This window comes from Tympanuchus pallidicinctus, unplaced genomic scaffold (assembly GCF_026119805.1).
Source record: "Tympanuchus pallidicinctus isolate F22 unplaced genomic scaffold, pur_lepc_1.0 scaffold1, whole genome shotgun sequence".
Taxonomy (NCBI): Eukaryota; Metazoa; Chordata; class Aves; order Galliformes; family Phasianidae; genus Tympanuchus; species Tympanuchus pallidicinctus.
The window spans coordinates 59,501,556-59,522,799 of record NW_026294618.1 but is presented as its reverse complement, the minus strand read 5'-3'; the positions used below and the strand labels follow the sequence as shown (position 1 = coordinate 59,522,799).

At 37.0% G+C, this 21,244-nt stretch overlaps 1 protein-coding gene across 1 annotated transcript in view; it reads right to left on the bottom strand.

The window, feature by feature from the left end:
• NOX3 (NADPH oxidase 3) overlaps positions 1-21,244 on the bottom strand; it is a 39,468-nt gene that overhangs the window by 17,726 nt on the left and 498 nt on the right. Inside the window, exons 3-8 of the mRNA XM_052678219.1 lie at positions 19,758-19,842; positions 12,383-12,528; positions 9,271-9,452; positions 7,136-7,265; positions 3,882-3,974; positions 2,261-2,514 (exon numbers count right to left, since the gene is read on the bottom strand). Coding sequence (XP_052534179.1) covers positions 2,261-2,514; positions 3,882-3,974; positions 7,136-7,265; positions 9,271-9,452; positions 12,383-12,528; positions 19,758-19,842 — 890 coding nt within the window. The remainder of the gene's footprint in view (positions 1-2,260; positions 2,515-3,881; positions 3,975-7,135; positions 7,266-9,270; positions 9,453-12,382; positions 12,529-19,757; positions 19,843-21,244) is intronic.

Below are 21,244 nucleotides of genomic sequence, written 5' to 3'. Positions count from 1 at the left end.
GGATCTGAAAACCAATTGTTGCTTTCCCAAAGTGTACCTGAAATCCTAGCAAACATTCTCTCTTTCATTTGTATTTGCCAAATGGCTCATTTTAATTTCTGCAAGTGTGATGTAGCAAATGAAACAACAACTCAGAAATAACTTTTGAACATCTGGTCTCAGACAAAAACAAAATAAGCTATTTTTAGAATATATCCTTAGCAAAATTATTGCCCAGCCCTGTGCTCTTTATGCACTCAGAATTAAGAGCATACATGTAAAGAATCTAAGAACTACTTTAAAATAAACGTTCTACATAGATCAGTGTGTTCTTTGTAGCAATTCACATTGTTAGTTGACTGAGAAGAAATAGATCTTGGAGGAATTTCAAGAGATTATTTAATCTCTCTGCATGCTATAAAACAAGATCAACTACATTTAATTAATTCCTTACAAATATTTGTCTAGTCCATCTGTTCGTAAATCATCAGATGACAGAGATCCCATCATTGGTTTGGATGCATTTGTGTGCCCCAGCTATAGAAATTAGCCTAATGCAAAGACTCAGAGAAAGCAAGGAAAGAGAAACAAAGCTATACAACCCAGTCATTTGATCTAGAAAGGGTGCAGGAATGTAGGAAGGTAATCAAATAGTGACAAAAAAAAAAAAAAAACCAACAAAAAAACACTACATTTTCATATGCCAATAGAGGATTCAAAAATAGAGATATAGATTATTCCTAGATATGCTTTGGATTACCTGTCTATTTAAAATAGATGTATATTTTATTTTTATCTTCCTTTATTAATTACAATTTGCATATTTTATTTTTAGAACCTTACCTTATCATTTAGTTGCTATATAACTTCCATCTTTTGCTTGGTTTCTGCTAAATTAAATTTAATTTAATTCTGCTAAGTTATTTTTGAATTATAGCCACCAGTTTGTTGTTTATCTTTAGATACTCAAAGCTGTGAAAAAGACTTGTTTTTTCATTATTGCTAGCTTAACTATTGAAAGATTCTTTTATTATGTTGCAAGAAAGCAATTCAATGATGGCATTAGGCAGGCTAACAAAATTACAAAAAGGAGTCTTTATGTATAACATTGCTGTTTATTTCAATTTTGCATTATGACCAGCAACATTTGATGATGTTTTCCTCTTTCTCTCTCTTTATACTGGATGTCAGTCACTGTGGGTCATTTCTGCTCCTGTTCTATTGAAACAGCAAAATTCTCTTTCCAGCTGCCTTTTACAAAGGCACAGCTTTTATTTCTAATTCATATTAACTGACATAAAGCAAGAACTACGCATTTTCTTCTCTGTCTCCGCAGTCTGGTATGCCTCTGTAGCTTGATGGTGTTCATAAGCTTTTTAGAGGAATGTTCTTTAGCATCCAAGTATCACTAAATTACATAAAATAGTTTTACCTTTTGCTATTTGGTTTCACTAGAACCACCTCATCAAAAGCAATTTTCTGAGGTAGAAATAACTCCTTCAGTGTTAAGTCCTAAGCATTCCACTGTAATAGAAATGATCCTGTACTGGACTGTTTCCTGTGCTGAAAATCCCCTCTATGACCACAAATTTCTAAATGGTTTGAATCCATCTGGTGTAGAGCCAGATACTTAGCAGATGTAAGTCTGAATGGCTGTATTAACTTCAGCTGAGCCCTGCTGACTTTCAACAATGAAAGATCAACATTTTGCTTGGATTAAGATGCCACAAGATAGAACTTGAGTGCTGATAACCTTTATATATTAGGACAGAGACTGAGTTGAGGGAGACTGATGAAAAGAAGCAAGGCTCAGGCATAGGTTTCTGTAGCCACAAATTATTTGAGTAACCTGAAGGGACAAATTGAACATTTGGGTGGTACGTGATTGGTGCTGCCAGAAAGGAAACATTCAGAAAAATAGCTAGCAAGTAGCTTTTAGTGTTGTTACAGTTCAGTTTGCAATTCAGTTTAATTCAGTTTGCAATGTCTATAGATACAGATGGCAGAGATGTAAATAATAGCAATATATATGTGCATACATATATATAGACTTGGACTTGGGTTATTCATTGGGTTTTCATGATTGCCACTGACCTAAGTTCATGACTGATTTTATTTGTAGGGGTTTTGTTTTCATATTAGCATAATAGCATATTTCTGAACCTCGGACTATGATCTATGATCTATGACACAAAGAACACACACAGAATTAATTAAAATGTTAAAATTTATTTTTAAATGTAAAATTAACTCTTTAAAATGTATTGTTTGATATTCAAACCTTGGTAACATCCACAACTCCTTGAAAGTTTTCTCCTCTGCTCCAAAAGCCTTGAAGAGGGCTGCAGTCCAGTCCCCAGCTACCCTGATATGAACACTGAAGAAGTCTTCCTCAGGAGCTGAGGTGAGGGTGAAGGGGTGCCACTCCAAAGATGAGATTGATGAGCACTGCAGAAAGATATACTGACCCGCTTCCATTTTAAAGCCATGCTTCTTCATGTGAAGCTCTAGGACTCCAGAGGAATGTGTCACCACCTGAAGAATAGTAAAAAGTTTTACTTAATTTTCTGTGAGAAGAATAACCATTTTCACTGAACTACAGATGACTTCTTAATCATCTGTACTTGAGCTCAAGTTAATTAAAATTGGAATGCACAGTCATGTTTAAGTATCTATAGATAACTGTCTAAACTTTATACTGTAGTGCTGTTGTTGTCCAATAATTTGAGAGTGTATACATTGTATAATACCTGGCAGCTCTCATTATGAGTCATAAGATGCAGAGTAAAGTCTTTAGCAGGTCAATGTTTTGTTAACTTTTTCCTAACATGGAAGCTTTTGCAAAAGCCTTTGCAGGGATCTCCTGGAAAGAGTCTAGCAGAAGGCCATGAAAATAATAAATGGCCTGGAGCACCCCTCTTATGAGGAAAGGCTGAGCATCCTCGGTCTGTTCAGCCTTGAGAAAAGAAGACTAAGAGGTGATCTTATTAATGTTTATAAATATCTTAAGTGTGGGAGTCAAGGGGACATAGTTGACCTCTTTTCAGCAGTCTGTGGGGACAGGACAAGGGGATGGCCATAAAATTGAGCATAGGAAGTTCTGTACTGATATGTGAAGGAACTTCTTCACAGTGAGGGTGACAGAGAACAGGAGCTATTGATTTGGCAAGAAGAAACAGGGTTGGTGGAGTTCAATCCTAGCATACTTTTATTAAGATGTAATCTCAGCTTAGCAGTTAGTTTTGTGTCGTGCATGGCATACTGAGATGCAAAGATCACAGTCACCCTGTGAAATCAGCAGCATGATTTATCCTGCATGCTTTTCCCTCACACAAGATAAGCCTCCTTCTGATCACTGGCTTGATACACATGGACTTTGCTGCTCCAATTTACTCTGCTGTGAATTAAACAGATCCTTAGCACACAAAGATGTTTGCAACTGGGACAAATTGGCACAGTTGTGCTGGTATCAATGACATTTTGACTATTTGTGCTGCCTGATAATAAAGCCCTTAATCTCCTTGGAAGCCTTCTGATTTGACAGTAAAAACCATATCCTGATGAAGTTGAGGGCCTCTATGCCATTTACTCCAGTGTAAGTTGCATTTAAGTTCTGTGGAAAAAAATGGTGTCTGTGCAGAGGTGCGTGATGGGGGGGCTTTGTGAGTCTGGTAGTTCATTAATCAAATTTGGTCCCATATGGAATAGTCTTATGGACTTGCTATTGGAATAAATGCAAAATTAAAATCAATACCTGGCTGAAACCATAGTAATGATGGAAGAAGAGTTGAATCTGGAGGTGAAAAATAAGATCATAATGTGGAGTAGATGTCTATAAAAGGGAAAAAGTAACGCAGTGGAATCACTTTCTTTTTACGCAAACGTGCAACTGTGCAACATACCTTAGTAATGACTACCTCCTGTTGAAATCTCCAGAATCTAACAATTCTTTCACAGATATACAGCACCACAGGACTCACAACCCATTTCCAAGCCTGTAGAAAGTTTAATATTAAAAAACAGTATTTTTTTCAACTTCAATAAAATTATGTTGTGTTCACTGTTTAAATCTGAAGTTAGCCTAAAATGTAAGTATTTGCTTTCTCTTCTGTGATTTTTCTTTTTTTTTTCATTTGCCTTTCTCACAGGAGTATTTCAGTTGCTACCGTAGCAATTCTAATGTTCTCATGGAATGGACATAGGGGACTCTGTCACAGACACAGTCCAAAAGCATTGCTAATATCCATCTGTATTCCAGCCAAGAAGAGTCTTTTAATATCCATTCCTACTACGAAGCAAAAGAATTAATCTGTTTAGGAGTTAAATATAAACATAATTGGACCTAAAGACATGTAGATGCATATAGTATCACCCATCCTAGGCTTACTCCTTTTTTCTCTTCAAAATCTAAAATAATCCAGATGGATCAGATCATATATGGGTACATCATATTTTCAGCTGTGTGTTTTTTGCAACTACATGTGAAGACATTAAATATCAAATATTCAATTAGAGAAATGGGATGTAATTCCATTTAATCCATTAGCTAGCTCTTACTTAAGGTGTTGCAGAGGATCGTTCTACTTTTTGTTGTGGACCATCAGTACAAAGTTCTTGGCTATTCAGGCTATTCAAGAGTATTAGCATAGTACAGATATGTGCTATGACAATAGCTTAGATAATTAGATGTAATGGAATCTTTGGAATAATAAATAAACGAAGTACGTGTTTTTTATGTGTTTTGTTTTTCCCTCATGTTTTTTTTCCCCCTAGGAGATACAGTTTTATTGCAGTTCAGTTACTCATACAATGCATTTTAGCCGTCTGAATGACTATTCAATGATTTGACTATCAAGAGTAACTTTACCTATTGAAACATTGACTTTTCCCCACAAGCTGAGTAACAGGGAATATAAAGTATCTTTCATGAGAAGCAAGCTGTAAAATTATGTGGCTTTCTTAGAAAGTGATAAGAAGATGGAGCAGCAATTTCCCAAGTTTAAGTTTTGAAAATTAAATTTTAAAAAATGATTTAATAGTAGGAAGAAACTAGTATAAGCCAGGAGATTCTGAGCTAAAGCAGAAACTCAACGCATCGGTTGCCCCTAAATACTACAGGTGTCTCTGCACAGTGGTTAATCTCAAATGTCTTGAATATATTAGCATACATCAAGGCACAATAATGATGAAGCCTGTTTTTCCTTCCTTCCATTTGTGTTACCTGTAAATAAAAGCATGTGACAGGAATGTTAATGCTGCAGTCTCTCTAATGTGACAGCTAAGCTAAGATTTCAAAAGATTTCAACTTCTCTGCAACAGAGCTTTCAATCCAAAATATCTCATGGCTGGTTTGGGACAATGAGGCATCTACCAGGAGGGCTGTGCCGCTAGACAACGCAGACTCCTGGCCATTTAATCAGAGCATCTGTATTCCTGCCCAGGTGGTGTTTCCTCCTCTGATGAGAATGAACTAAGCACAGTGATGGGATGGTAGACACTGTGAGGACAGAAGTTCAGATACACTGGGTGTAAAAGAAATGTTTAAAACACCCTCAGTAGGAGGAGATGGGCAGAGACATGAAGCCAGGAAGCAGGCGTAGATGCCTGAGGGGGGGGCCCATCTGCCTCAGCATACCTGAGGCCAGGGGAGTGTGTGCTCCAGTGCCACACTGCACAATCCCAGCTGCACGTGCACAAGGCTGTCCCTTTGTCCCAGTTCTAAATCCCTGCCTTGCTGGTGCTGCCACATCTTCTGAGCCTCTGAATGGATTTTTGCCCATTGAGGCTTGCGGGCTGACACCATTGCACAGCACTCATCCAGCAAAGCCCAGTTCTAACAGACAATTGATGTACCGTACGGTATCATCACAATTCATTTGAAGTAATGTGACTTTGCAAGCACAGCCTTGGGTTTGCAGGAAAGTGTGGCAAAGTAGGTTTAAGATAGAGAAATGGAAGTTCTCTCCAGTTAGCTTTATGATAATGAATGTCAAGACATGCAGTTGGAAGCAAGTTTGTGTCTGTATTCACAGTGTGAAGCCACCTATTGATTTTTATGGAGACACTGTAGCTGAAATTTTTAGAGAGGCATTCATTTTCTCATTAATATTCAGTTTGAGTAGTGGCTAACAATAGTTTAGTTTAAGAAAAATCTATGTCAGCCATTAACAGAGCTGCAAGATACTGAATGCTAATTTTTTCTCCTTTACATTAAGATTTCCTTTCATACGCTTTCTCTTTCTGGAAGAAACAACAAAAACTTGCATATGAGCAAGCTAAATCTTGAACTGTAAATGTTAAATGATCTTGTTTAGATGCTAGACATCTGACACACTGTACAAATCTGCTACTTAATTACCCCCTGTGGATTTGCAATCTTGTTGCAGTGAAACCACCCTTCTGTGGGACATTTTTCCTGCCTTTCATAATTTATTGTTTCAAATTCTCTCCGTTTTACCTAACTTAAGACATCAAGGCTGGATGATAGGAGGTATGTGCCCCAAAGCAAGGACATAATCTTATCTTCGGTTTAGTCTCCCTTGGTAATTAAGCTATTAATATTAAAGCACTATTAGTTAAAATAATAATAATAATTTGCATCTCTATCTCTCCTGTTTCACTGCATTTTCTGTATCTCTACTCCTAAAAGATTTTTACCTAGAGACCATATTTGTGCAATGAGATGAGCACATCAAGGCTATTGCTGCTGCTAAATAAAAACAAAATGTAATAAAAAAATAAAACCTACCACTGCCAACAAAACACAAAACCCACAAAAAAAAAAAGGGGGGGAAAAAAGCAACAAAACTCAACTAACCAACCAAAACACAAATAGAGGCCAATTTGAAATAAAAAGGAGTGCTGACTTACTAAAGAATCTTCCAGAAGTATTAATTATTATTACTAACACCAAACTTTTACAAATATCTCTCCATCTGTACCTGTCTGTACAGATTATGTAGGAGGTAGGGATCACTGTCTTTTCAGTGCACGGGGGGAGGTCACAGAACACAAATGGGCAATTACTCTCAAAACATGACACTTGAGTGCCAGTCACTGGCATCATACACTGCAGCCCCCTCATTCCTTATGACAGACACATGGCCTCTCAAAGAAGGATATTAAGCCAAAAGCAGAAGACAAACAATACTCTTACCACAGGTTTGTTACCAGAAAACTGCGGCAAAGGGCACTGAGTGGTTTTCTCCCATTCCAAGTAGTGTTCTTTACAGTAAGTGATGTTGTGAAGCAGCAGACTGTGAGGTGTCTGAGCCCGGACTAGCTGACTTAAAACAAAAATATTTGTCAACACACCTCTTCGTAATGTCTCTGGACACGTGTATGTTTCATGCTAGTACTTGGATGCAGACATGGAGACGACTGACAATCAAAAACAGGTCATATTGTACTCTCTTCATGTTTCCTTTATGTTTGCCATGACTTTTAACCAAGTGCAAGAAATTTGTTATAATATTGTTATACACCAGTGCAAATGAAGAGCACAAATGAAGCTGTTTCAAAGAAAATGCATGTTCTATTTTCTGTGTCAAAATCAGAATGATTTCCAAGTTCTTTGGACACACTGACCTCCTCTATATATGACCATCTGGTACTGTTTAGAAAAACAATAAACTTTAATGGAGACAGACCTTCTCTTTCCTTTGCTGCTTTCTAAATGCATTTTTAAAAGCTGCAAATAAAGTTGGAGGACCGCAATTAGATGTGTGCTTTCTAAACATATTAAATTGTAAGTTCTTTACTTCTGAGATTGCTAAGATGTGATTTTTCCAAACATATCAGTCTCAACTTCTCAGTTTTAATGTGTTTCAGCTGGTGTTTACTGTGGGTAGGGAAGTAAGATTTTTATGAGAAACGCTGTTTGTTTCACATGGTTTCTCTGAATTTTCCCTTCCATTCTCACTTTGACTCTACAACATAAGCCTGTCCTGTCTATTTGTCTTACAAGAGACAAGTGCTGCCTTCTTTTATGTGACACTATCACCAGCTGCCACCAGTTTAGACAGAAGACAGAAAAGAAGACTTGAGAGAGCTGTTGCTTTTGTGCAGTCACCTGAGAAGGAGGAAGCACACAAAACCAAAGACTTCCAAAGGGTTCTTCAAAGGTTGCTTGAAATTGGATCCTTACAGATTTAAAGGGGAGAATTAAGGAATGCTTTTTAATTAGACCAGGATACAGTTTACAGCATTTATTTGAAGCTGTGACTCTGAATCTTGGGACTAATCAATTGGGCCAATTCCAGGAGCCCTTCAAGGTTAAACTAAATGTAGCATGTCTCAAATAACAAGAAAGGAGGTGAGGAAAGTAACAGCACAAAGCATAGTGCCAGCCTGTTATCTGTCTCGTGATAACTCCATGCTCCCCAAAGGAATAGGTGTGAACACATTGCAGTGGGCTAAGAAGTTCCCATGTGTCAAAGAACAAGGGTCTGTACATACTTCAGAGGCAGTCAACACTATGTGAATGTTTTATAAAACAGATGTAAAAAAGATACTGTGACATGTGAAAAGTATTAGTATAGCTTCAGGCCATGTATACACCAGGTAGTTGGCAGGAAAAGAGCAAAACATGTTTTGTTGAGTGCCTAACCCTCTGTGCACATTTGGGAGTTACCAAAGACTTCGGACTAGATCTACGTTGGTCTCATGAACACAGAGACAAAACTGTTGGTATTGTTTCATCTTCAGTCACTCTACGTTTTACAGTCTAATGTTGTGCAATAATATGAACAAAAACATAGGGAGAAGGACTGCAAGATTTGCCTCAAAACTACACGCTCTATCTGAATTAAAATGAGCATGTATATGGACTACTAGAGGTTCACAGTAACACTACTGAAGAGGGAAGATAAAGGAAAATTAGGGGAAGTGCAGAAATGCAGAAAGCTTAGCAATCTTGTACAAGCTCTCTTGAAAAAATGCCTTACAAGAGCTATGAAGTTAAGGAGTATTCCTATTAATTGGAGCCAATAAAAAGTTGATCTGTAACACCCCCAGTTCTCAGAGATGGAAGTTCCTTCAGTCTGAATGTGTTGATTCTGCAAATCATATGACAGGGAAATAGCCGAAGAGTGTTTGAAAGAAAAACACAGAAAACACAGAAAAGTCCTTGGAGAAGTGGTGTGTACTAATCTCAGAAGGTTTTCATTTTGCATCCTGTCTCCAAGCAAAGATCTCAACAGTTTGGTATTAGAAAGGCACAGAGTGAAAGATTTGGATTGTGTTCATCTCAGACTTTCACACATACCTCATGTAGTTCATGCAGGTACTTACCCTGTACCATGGATTATTAAACCAATAAAGAAAACCACAAAGAGGTGGTGGGTATACCAGAACACCTCATAGCACAACCTTCTGATGAGCTCTGTGGATGAAGTCACGATCAGAACAAAAGCCACAGTTATCATAACTCCTGTTACTCCAGCTATGGTGGTCAGTACCTCTCCTGTTATGTTCTAGAGTAAACATACATTATTACTATTACTAATATTGTTGTTCGTAGTAGCATTTTTACTTTGTTAATAATGTCACTGTTCTTACTATTATATATTAAATCAAATTTTATGTTACATATTCAGAATAGGAACAAATTCAGAACAAGACTTTCAGGCAAGGCAAACATCAATTTCATTTCAGAAAAGCATGGAAAATCATCCACCTGTTCTATTTCTGATTGGGCTTATCCCATACAGATTTATAAATGCTCACTGCCACTTATTTGTTTGAGGAATTGAAAGGAGGGAAATCAGGCAGTCCCAGTAGTACTTTTACTTGCTTATCTTATGTAAAAGCATCTCAGAAGAAAAAAGGAAACAGATGAGAGAGAAGATTAAGCTTAGAAATGTAATAACCAAAACAGCTCTACCAATTGTGTTATTCATGGGAGGATGATAAAGTGAGGTGCTAAGTCACTTGGAATGTGTGGGTCTGTTTTGTGCTTATTTTACTTCAAAGATTTTCGCAGTCTTTTAGTGGTGTATAAAAATGGCATACTCTCACCTAAATAGCATATCTTATTTGCATGTTCTTTACATTTACCTGTATATCACAGGATAATATTTAGTATCTGAAATATATGTTTATATTCACATCTTTACATTAATATTCTGGGCCAAAGCATGTTCCTTCTTATTCGTGACTCACAGACATCAGCGAAGGTCTGTTACATCTGTCTAAACCCACTAAAATAAACTGAAGTGAGAATGAAGACATATTTTGAGCACAACAGTCAGATGCTGATCTCATTTGTAAAGTGAATCATGAAGAACAGCAGTAAGAATCTCACATGCAAGATAAGACTCAAGCTAAATATGGCAGCAGAGTATAAATAAAGCCTCTGCTTGGCCTGCAAAGTATATATGTCTTTTTCTAGGGCTGGTGTTCAGGAAGGAGGAAACTGAATATGCCTGCTGGATCATGAGTTGATGCTACAGCTACTAGTACAGTAGAAGTAAAATCCACATGGTATTTGTAAATTCAACTCATCTGATATTGAAATGCTAGAGGTGATAAAATTCCACAATGTCATTTTTACTGTCACTTTTTACAGTAAAATCATCCTTTCAAATATTCACACTCAACTGCACACAGCACATTTTCAAATTGGTGCCTGTGAAGAGTGTGCTCAGACCCTTCTACATATTAACAGGATTGATCTAGGTGATATTTTGAACACTTCCACTACACTGTCTATTTGAATGTTGAGATGAAACAAGGAAAAACATCAAAAACTCTTAGTACATTTCTACTCCAGGGTTACAATGGAATTGGAAAGGAAATCTGAGCTGTTGCACTCAGAATTTTCCTCTCTGAAGTTAGAAGCAATCTTCACTTTGCTTTCCTTCATAATTTATTAATTCTGAGTATAGCTACTGAAACACAAGTGGGAGATAAATATAAATATTAGAGGTTAGAGTATAATCGAGGCTGTAAATTAGCAAGTAATTGTGGGGCATATTACTGTGAGAAATCTGGATAAAATCTCTGAAAATGCTAGCTTTCTTTTTCAAGGATATTTAGGATCTTAATGTTAATTAGAAGCCTACCTCTCAATTATAACACTATGAGAAGGCTTAGCAGAGAAAAAAAATACGTACTGGAAGGCAGTGGGTTGCCATTCAGTACTCTGAGTTCTGCTCTGTTCTGGAGAAACATTTCATATGCATGTGGTGAGTGTAGGCACCAGCTATTCAGAAGTGACACAGCTTAGTCCTTCCTCACTGTTCTGCTCTGGCTACTTTGTCAATGCTAACATCAAAGCTTCTGTACTCATAATTTTGAGACCATTAATTTGCTTGTTTTTCTTGAAACTTGATAACTGTTTGTTTGTTTGTTTAGAAAGATGCGAAAGTCACATTTAAGCTGGAGAAGAACAGAGAAAAAAAAAGGGACAAAATGCCTTATAATTGAAAATACTATGAAAGACTACTGTTGATTGTCCAGCCATCATCTCACTTAGTTTCTGATTGAAAGGGCCCACTCCATGGTCTTTAAGAAGCATTTACCACAAGCTGGGTGTGTGGGAATTTCCTCAAATGTAGAAAAATTACATGTGGGAGTCTTACTAGGGGCTTGCGTAGCCTGAGAGTACACAACAGCATACAAGACTATACACAAAAAGTAGTATAGTGTCTGATGAATAGTGTAAGGGATAAAGCTGAGAAACTTTTGTGTATTTTACATGCATGCATAGCAGAATTGATGTGTTTTTCTGTATCTTGTGAGTATTGCAAAGAAGATCTCTAGCAATGCTGTTACAAGGTACCCAAGTAAGTAAGAGGGATGCGCAGTATCATTATTTCCCCAAGGAAAACAGAGTCATTCATTTGCAGGACAGAGTTATGCATAGTCCTGCACACACTATGCCAGGCTTCCCCATACACTGCATCCCCTATGTAGCAAGCCTCTGGGTGCTGTTGGACGTGTCTTCCTTGGGCAGTCCCACTCTGTAACAGGGCAGAAGCAACCTTCAAACTGGGAAGAAATCCCATGGGGAGAGACAAATAGCAACAGTGGAAGCAATGTCGTGTGTTACTGCTGTTCAATTGTTGTTTCTTGCTAGAAAGAAGTTGTGTTTGCTCCATATATTTACAGTTTATTTTAGTTTTTAAAATTCCTTGCAGGTTTATCTCACTGTCTACAATTTATGAGTTCCCTTAGCCTTCCCCCTTCTTGTCTCCTGGCAAACTAATTAAAATACGATAGGCATTTCTTTGAGCTAAATAACCTGAAAATGCAGCTCTAAGTGTTTTCAGCTGAAATTGAGGTTAACCTCTGGCAGCACCTTATTGCTTTGGTTAAAAGGCTTTGAAATATAGTTTTCATGACAGTAGGATCCACAAAGGAAAACTTTTTACATGAAGAAAACCGGAAAGTGACAGCTTACTGTTTCGTAGGTCCTGATTGGGTTCAAGTAGCTTTCATTTGGCCTCTTGCCAAGGCCAGAAAGCTTATTCCGCAGCCCCCCTGCTTCCTTTGACTGGCTGTTGTGATACCGCTCTATATTGATCAAGTGGGCAACAATGTGGATGGCTGCATGAGAGAAGAGAGGCACAAGACTATAGACATGCTCGTATGTATCCCCAGCGCCAGAAGCAGTTCTGTTAAGCACGCACTGCTTGACTATTTGAAAAGCTTAGGCATAAATCGAGAGCTTTGAATAGAGTAAACTGACAGCAAAAGGAAAATTTTATCTGAACAACTGGTTCAAACTGGAGACAACAGCTGCAGGGTTGCATGTTTACAATTGAGTGTCCTGCAGGCTTCAGTGTTATCCCAGGCAACCACTTGAGAAATGAGATAAAGCTGTTTACCTTAGGATTTAAAGTGTTAAAAGAAAATTTATAAAAATCCACTTTTGTTTGTGGTTGTTTTTTTTTTTTTTTTTTTTTCCTTTTTTTGTTTTTCATGAATATTCTAATATATGCCAAGGTCTAATATTGCTACACAGGACACTATCTTGTCCATTTTAGGCATAGATTGGCACTGGAAAGACTTATGAGACGCTTTCAAAATCCTCCCCTGTCCACAACTGGGTATAGCATCACAATATGCTGGTGGAGCTTGGGCATCACACAGGAATTCTGATTTTAAGGAAAAGGTCTGAATCACAGGGTTAGCTCTAATTTGTCCTCAGCAGCATTCATTACTTCTACTTCTAGCATGATTCCCAAAGGGTGAGGAAGTGACTAGTCTAAAAAAATGCATAAGCGAACTTCCTCATAATCCTTTTTGTAAGTGGAAAGTTGATCAAAAAGGGAACAAAACTCTTGTTTTATAACAGATTAACACAGATAAAATCATAATCAAACTAGAAGCACATTTTCAGTTTTCGGTAGGACAGATTTTAAAATTCATTATGGGAAAGGTGCAATTAATGCAAAACAGTAAATACTGAAGGATGAAAACCAACAATGAAAAACAATTAGATGTTTACAAAAGCACTATTACCATACACTATTTCAAGATTTTGTAATTACTGTTTTTGTAATTGTAATTGTAATTGTATATTGTAATTATTAATTGTTGTCCTTTAGATCCATAATAAGCTCTCTTATTGCCTGTGTGGTTCCTAAACAACATGTGGAGAGGGCTGTGGTCATGGGAATACAAGTCAAGGAAGAATGCAGAACATGAAAGTACTTAAAAGTAGCCTGTGCAAAAAAAGTGAAAGATCGCACTCTGTCCTCCAATGGCAGCTTAGCCCATCTGTCCAGGCTGGAGAGAGGTTATTTCCACTCAGTTCTGATATGATCCTTCTAGAGCAGCAGATGCACTTTTGTTGACTGTCAAGTTACACTTCACACAAAGCACGATGTTAGCTTTAGGGACTCTTCCCACCATTTCTTTTTGCCTGCTCTATCTCATTGCCCCATGCTTAGGCACTCAGTGGGTGAGTCATTTTTGAATGAAAGACCTTTTTTTAAATACTTATTATATGTAACTTAAAGTAGGAACTTAAACCAAAGTATCTGTCCTAGTCACTAGGCTGATTGGTTATTCTCTTGTGAACCATTTCCTGATGAAACCTTTAATTACAATAATCAGTTGTTTATTGGCATGGACATTTGAAGTGAATAAACTGAGCACCCACAGTAGAGAATTTTTTTACACAATTTTTTCTGAATTTTTGGACCAATGAATAATAAATTTATGCAAATCAGAATAGCTTAATCAGGATGGAGATTGAATTCAAATGTGTTTAAAGTGCTTTATAACCCATCTCTGTCCAGAGAAGCTGTGGATATCCCATCTCCAGAGGTAGTCAAGGCCAGTTTGGATGGGGCCCTGGGTAGCCTGATCTAATGAGTGACAAACCTGCCCATGACAGGAGATTGGAACTGGATGGGCTTTAAGGTGTCGTCCAGTCCAAACCGTTCTGTCATTCTCTAACTCTGACATGGTATAAATATTCACCACATCTTCAGGATCAAATGTATTTTATGCAGTTGGAATCCTTAGCTTTATTTTACCAACACAGTTCCCTGAAACGCATAAACTGTAAGTTTTGGACTACACTCGCTCATTTAGAGTAGTAACACTGACTAGATTTGGAGATTTCGATCTGTATTCATAGCATAACTTTATTTATTTCAACTTTGAAATATATAGATTTGTAAAAAATGGATATGGCACACTGAAATTTTCATACAAAGTGAAGACATTTCTGCTGTTTGGAATGCTATGAAATCTTGCACTTTCCTCAAAGTGGGATTGCACATGGTTTGTACAAATTCTAGTTGTGTCAGCAGTGACAGGAAACTGAGTGCTACCTGCTACATGCTGAGTGCTGAAAGTGAGATGAGATGGTAGTTTCTTCCATATTCCTTGGCAAAGTATTTGCGATCCTGAGCAAAAAAATAATTGTATTGGTTGAACAGACTTCATTTCACAAGAAAACCTCTAGCCTAAGATTTACTGAAGGCAATCGTATTGCCAGATTTCCCTGGAAGAAGGAATCTGTTTTCTTCAACTTAACCCAGTGAGGTTTTTTTTTTCTGTAAGCTATTAAAATACATTCTTTTGTCCAACTGTATATTGTTCTGCTTTACTGTAAATGTTATTGTCAATGGAAACAGCATCCCACAATCTTCTTTGGAAATCTTTCCTTCTGGGTAATATTCTCTCCAGCTTTCATCTAGCAGGTGGAAGGTATTACAAGAGTGGAAGACTCCCAGAATGAACAGGATAGGTCTTGCTTTCAAGCTATTCTGTGGTAACTATTAACATATACAATATAATGATACATTGAAAAATATTAACATTCAAGCCAAAATACTGAGTATGTCTGTTTACCCCAATATTCCATGATCTTAAATTTTGCCTTGAGTGTCATTAGCGTAATACTTCTGATGTTGTTTTTCTGTGCTGCCAGGAAAAAATGATGCAGTCTAAAACTGAATTATAGCTGGATGGTAAGAGTAATGCAAAGATCTAATTCCATTTTCAATGTGGTTCATTTTTTCAATAATTGTAGCAGACTAAAAAGTCTGGCACTGGATATGCTCCCATTAGCTAAAATATTTTACATTCCTAAAGTACATTTTCTGAAGGTTCTTTGCATCTACAGTGCATAGAATTTACCAAGTAATTTCAAAATTTATGTACAAATTGCTGAAATCTGCATTTACAGTTGCTGATGTGGTCTTTTGTTTTGTTTTGTTTTTCCCCTGCACTGCTTAGATAAGGTAAGTGTGAGAGCAAAGTTTCAGGTATTCAGTATTGAATCTTCAGTTCAATATTTTCCTCATTCTGCATGACTAAATATAAAGTACAAAATAAATCATGCAATCACTCAGATAGTTTTCTTTTTATATCTGAGCATGAAGACTGAAGGATTTCAACTATTGTTTTTAACAACATCAGGAACCTCTGAAGCACTTAATATGCATTAATTTGTATTTGACCCTGAGATGTTTAATGTGGTCCACCTCTGAGATCAAATAAAAGGTTTTATTGGAAGGAGTGGAGGAGGAAAAGAGCTGCTATCAGAGCAGGGTGTTTACTGTACATATTCTTAAAAACAAAGAGATGTAATTAAATTATCTTGAAAGTCTGGTCAATTTAGCTCATCTTATTCAGCCAATTGTGCCATCAGTGAAGCATGCACAACTCTCATTGAACCAAACAACAATTGGATGTGTTTATCTGAGAACAAGATTTCTCTCTCTTTTTCTGCATGCCTGTACAGGATAATAATCAAATTGAAGCTTGCAGCTAGCAGTCAAGCATTTTGGTTAACCAGCATATCATGGTAAAATTAAAGGGTCAAATCTAGACCATTCAGCTCATGGTGAGGAGAACAGCAATATGGGAATTTAAGCTGAGAACAAATGAGTCTGCCCCTGACCAAACCTGTATTCTTTTGCAACCCACTGCCTTATGTCTGGTTACATAGATCCCTCAGTTCAGCTCTTTGCTTCCTCTGTGGATTAAAAATGCACAGGTTATATGAAAATTACAAGAGTGACAAACAAGCTTACGTGAGATTTAAAAAAAAAAAATTTCCTGAAAACTCAGAACTATGCAAAGAAGTTACTCAGACCACCAACAGCCTTCACCTACAAACACTGTTCAATTACTTTTGAAAGTGGAAAGTTTTCTTGATTTTTTTTTTTTTTTTTTCAGTTATAGATTTTTCAGTGCTTGTCACAAGGCAAACAAACCTGGCACCTCCATATTTCTGTCTGCATTTTTAAAGAAAATCACACTATTGGAATTTGTAAGGAGCAGAAAGCACCATTCCAAGCAGACTAATTACAAAGAAACCCACTGTCCTTCTCCTACTATCCCTTAACTTCTTAAGCTTTATTCACATCATAATTCAACCACTGTTGCAGGAGTAGATCTGTATAACTTTTCTGCAAGCATCTAAACAGTACAACAAGTAAGTTGTTCTTCAAAACATGCACTGTATGCCAAAGTAAAGAAGTACCACCAGCACTGCCCACTTTATAATAGGTACAAACGTACTTTTTTATGACAGTAAAGGCAGTGTAGTAAGAAAATGGAATTCTAGAAAATGTTATTTTCTATCTCTTGTAGATATCTTTAGGCACCAGCTCTCAACTGCAAAGCCTCTTTAGAAATTAGAAAATACAAAATGATTTGCACTGATCAGACTGGGAGTGCCTGAAACAGTGGTTTTATTCCAGCAGAATTACAGATCCATAAGGAAGATTTATTAGTGGGTGAATAACTCCCAGACAGCTCTTATCACAGACAGGCATGCAGAATGCAGGAAAACAAACTAAGCAGAATTCCCTTTACTGAATTTTCAATGATGCCCTTGATTATAGATAGCATTGTTTACCCTCTCTTCTCTCTCCAACTTCCCTCTTCCACTAGTCTCTAATTATATCCCTTTACGACCTGACCAATTAAAGCCTGCTCTTGGATTTGTATTAGAGTTGATGAAAAATTAAATACACAGATGTACTTCTTCCAAGGCCACGTGTACCTCAGCTGAGCAGGCTGACTGCAAGAAGTCAGACAATACTAGTGTCACAGTGACTATTTTTAGCATGCTATTAAATAAATATGCTGGAATAACACCACCTGGCAAGCTGAGATGAATGCATGTTACTTTAATAATAAAAGAGTCTACAATTTTATATTGTGAGGATAAGATTACTGATCTGATCTGCAAATTGGTTTAACTTCTTGCTGCCACATTTAGGCTATTGATCATACAGGGGAGAACATTCACTTAACTAACAATTACTAAATTGCAATAGTCTAATAAGAGTTGACTATGCTTCTGTGTAACAAAAGGAAATAGTACTTGGATAAATGTGTCACTTGATAGAAAAATGGCATCTATTTACACATCATTTTAACAGTCAAGCTTTTTAAAAAGGGACTCAATATATCTGTGGGCACTTATTCTTTAATCTGAAAAGAGAGAATATTAGTTTTTTCACTGTATGTGCTATAGATTGATCTATTCTATTCTATTCTATTCTATTCTATTCTATTCTATTCTATTCTATTCTATTCTATTCTATTATTTGCATTTGAAATTTAATTCTAGATAGTCGTGTTTCTGGCTGTTCTTTACCCAAGACTGACTACACAATGATGTAGCATTTTTGCAAAATCTATATTTTCTTTTCATTTTTCTGTTAGGGAAGTGCTGTTTTTTAAGTTGGCTTTTTTTGTTGTTTGTTTTTTAAATCAAAATTGTCTGTATTTTATTTTATTCTCCAATTGTCTCATCAACTCCATTTTTTTTCTTCTGGAAACCAAAACCAAACCAAGTCAAATCTGCCAAAGACAAAACAAACAAACAACAACAAAAAACAACCAGCCAAACAAGCAAAAAAAAGCCCCAACCCCATATTTTCTCCCTAGAAAGTTATAGAATTAAATAGCGATGCTTTCTGTCATTACATATCAGGTCTATGTGTTTGTCTTCTTGGAAATACTGAGACCATAAAGTAATCACTTTTCTAATAGATTTGTACTTCCCAAATTGTCCATCTTAATGCAGCAGGAAACATTTCATATGAATGTAAAACCAAAAAACATAAAAGCTTTTTGCAGTTTTGCTTTCTTTTTGTAGCATTAGAAATTATACACCAAGTAGAAGCTGGTTAGTTTACATTCCTGGGTTCATTTGTTAATTACAGAAGCAATGTTCCGTTCTATAGGAATCTGCTATATGCTGAAACTGAACTCTGATAAATGAATGAATATGACAGATAAGTAAATCATCATAATATACTATAGGATGCACATTTTCATCTGCCCGCCTTCTGCTCTGAATTCTTTAATGCTAATACAAGGAACAAATTTTACTTGTTGGTTCCTGACAGTTGGTTCCTGACTTGTTGGATCCTAACTCCATATATTTGTCCTCAGTATATGGGGACACTGACTGCCCATACACACAAAGGAAAGCAGCTCCTACATACAGACTGCAAAGTATTTTGGGACTGAGATCCACCCTCACAGCCAGCCTAGGGGAAATACTTTTACCCTACAATGTATTTTGCTTATAAATAACCCTGATTACCTCCTGCATCTCCATCACTTTTTGTAAGAGAACAGTGCCACCTTTCCCAGATACCTCCCCATCTCTATGCACTTATGTCTTTCGTATTACTTTTTATTCCTCCTTCTCTGTACACTGCTCTTCCCCACGCTATCCCTGTTCCCCATGTGTCTTCTAAATTCCCCAAGCTCCATTCTTCCCCCAGATCCTTTAACCATCTGGGGAACAGGAGGGTGTTGTCTTTGTCCCAGCCTGGCAAATTATCAGTATTCAAAGGGATCAACAGAAAACTTGAGATCTCAAGATGCAGGTTTACCCTGTACCTATATTCCACTTTTTAAAAATATGTAGGAATTTAATGATTTTGAGATAGCTACTTGCTTCAAAGTCAGATGAAATTTATTACCTGATTGAAAATTTATTGAAGAAGATTTAACAGTGGGCAGATGAACAGTGTAGCTCATAAGTATCATTTCCTTAGGAAATCAGTCTATAACGCTATTTCATCTCTCTAGACATCTGCTCTAAGGGGTACAATGAAAGTTATTGAAACCAAATCAGCTAACGGGCAACCATTAGTTATTATCCAAGTTGAAAGGATTACAAATGGTTAATGAAATGAGACTTCCTGACTTATTTAAAGATGCAGTTATCAAATGCTAGTACTAAAATAGCACATGTCAGGGCTGATGACATTATGCAGAATCACTGTGAAATTCAAAATAGTTCAAAGGCAAAGAACAACAACAACAAAAAAAAAGCTTACTTGCATTTACAGCTATTCCATAGGCAACCACCTTGTGAAATGTGATGTTTTTGTCAAGCTGCCTCCTTGGTGCTCCTCCACAGCACTTGGTAAAAAAGCAAAAGTTGTTTTATATCATTCGTATTACTACTTGCAACTTCCAAGTTGGAAAGGAGGTTAGAGGAATTCAGTATATCTAAAAATGAAGTTCTGGTTCAAACTTAACTTTGGGGCTCAAGTAAGTGTTTTTTGGTTTAACAACACTCTAAGATTTCTTAAAACAACTCAGCTTATGAAGGGGCTCAAATTTAGGTTGGGCAAAACTGCTTTCCTCTACGACACTTGAGGAGATTATCTGAGCTGACAACTGATTTGCTGGAATAAGAGCCCCAGAGATGGCTGTGTTTACAACCAGACTGGGCCATTGCTGCTTGCAAGCTCAGCCAACAGTCTCTGCAGGAACCTCAGAAGCACCTGCAGGCCCATGTCAGCCCCTGAAATATGTGCTGGCTGGTTGGATTGCTTGCTTGTCCTGGCACAGTGCCGTGCCAAAGATCCTGGCGTGTAACCATGTTGCTTCCCAAGTAATAAACTGTCCAAAAATATGGAGCACTGCAGGGTGCCATGATGGGCCTCTGATGGGCACTGGTTCGTCTTGTTCTGGCCATGCTGGAACCAGAACCCTGCCTAGTGCAGAATATTGTTTAGAAAATCGAAATATTGATAAACTGTGAGAAGAGTAGCGCTTCTCTAAGTTCTTACTCAGTATTTAAATGGGCATGCAAATATTTTATATAAATTCACAAACTAGTTCAGAAATTCAGGACTTTTTTTTTTTTTTTTAATTCTCAGATCCGTTGGACTCAAATAGTCAAAAAGCATTGATGATTCCTGGTCTGAAGACTAGATGAAACGTTACAGTACTTTAAAGAACAAAAAAAAACTGCCACCAGAACTGAAAATAAGAATCATCTGACAATAAAATAAATTAATGCTGTGATTTCTAAATTCCAGTTGTTCTCAGAGTTGTGAAATCATCAGTGATAATCCAAATAAATGATACTGGAATTCTAATAGTTCTTATTCTCATAACTCACTGCAAGCTGAAGCTATAGCTAGTAGAGATAAAGCCGTAAGTACTTCCTATGTGTTATGCCAAGGTTAATGTAAATGCCTCTGAGCAGACAACCCCTCAAAAACAGAGAACACATGCTTACAAGAAGGGAAGAACTAAATGGTCTCCACTCAGACAAAAGGGCTTAGGCATGTTCCTTATTATGCTTGTGACATGTTTATATGTACATTTCCTCTCACTTATTTTCTCTTTACAGCCACGTAGGATACTCATGATATTTGAATATTCTCTACATTTGGCTGAGTTGCATTCTTACAACCCCTTTTTGTCGCTCCTCACTTTTCACTTCATGACACTGTGCTATGTGGCTGCCAAAATCAGTGTTGCATTGAGTGTTGCGTTAAACAAGTAATTTGTTTCTCCTCAGTCATAA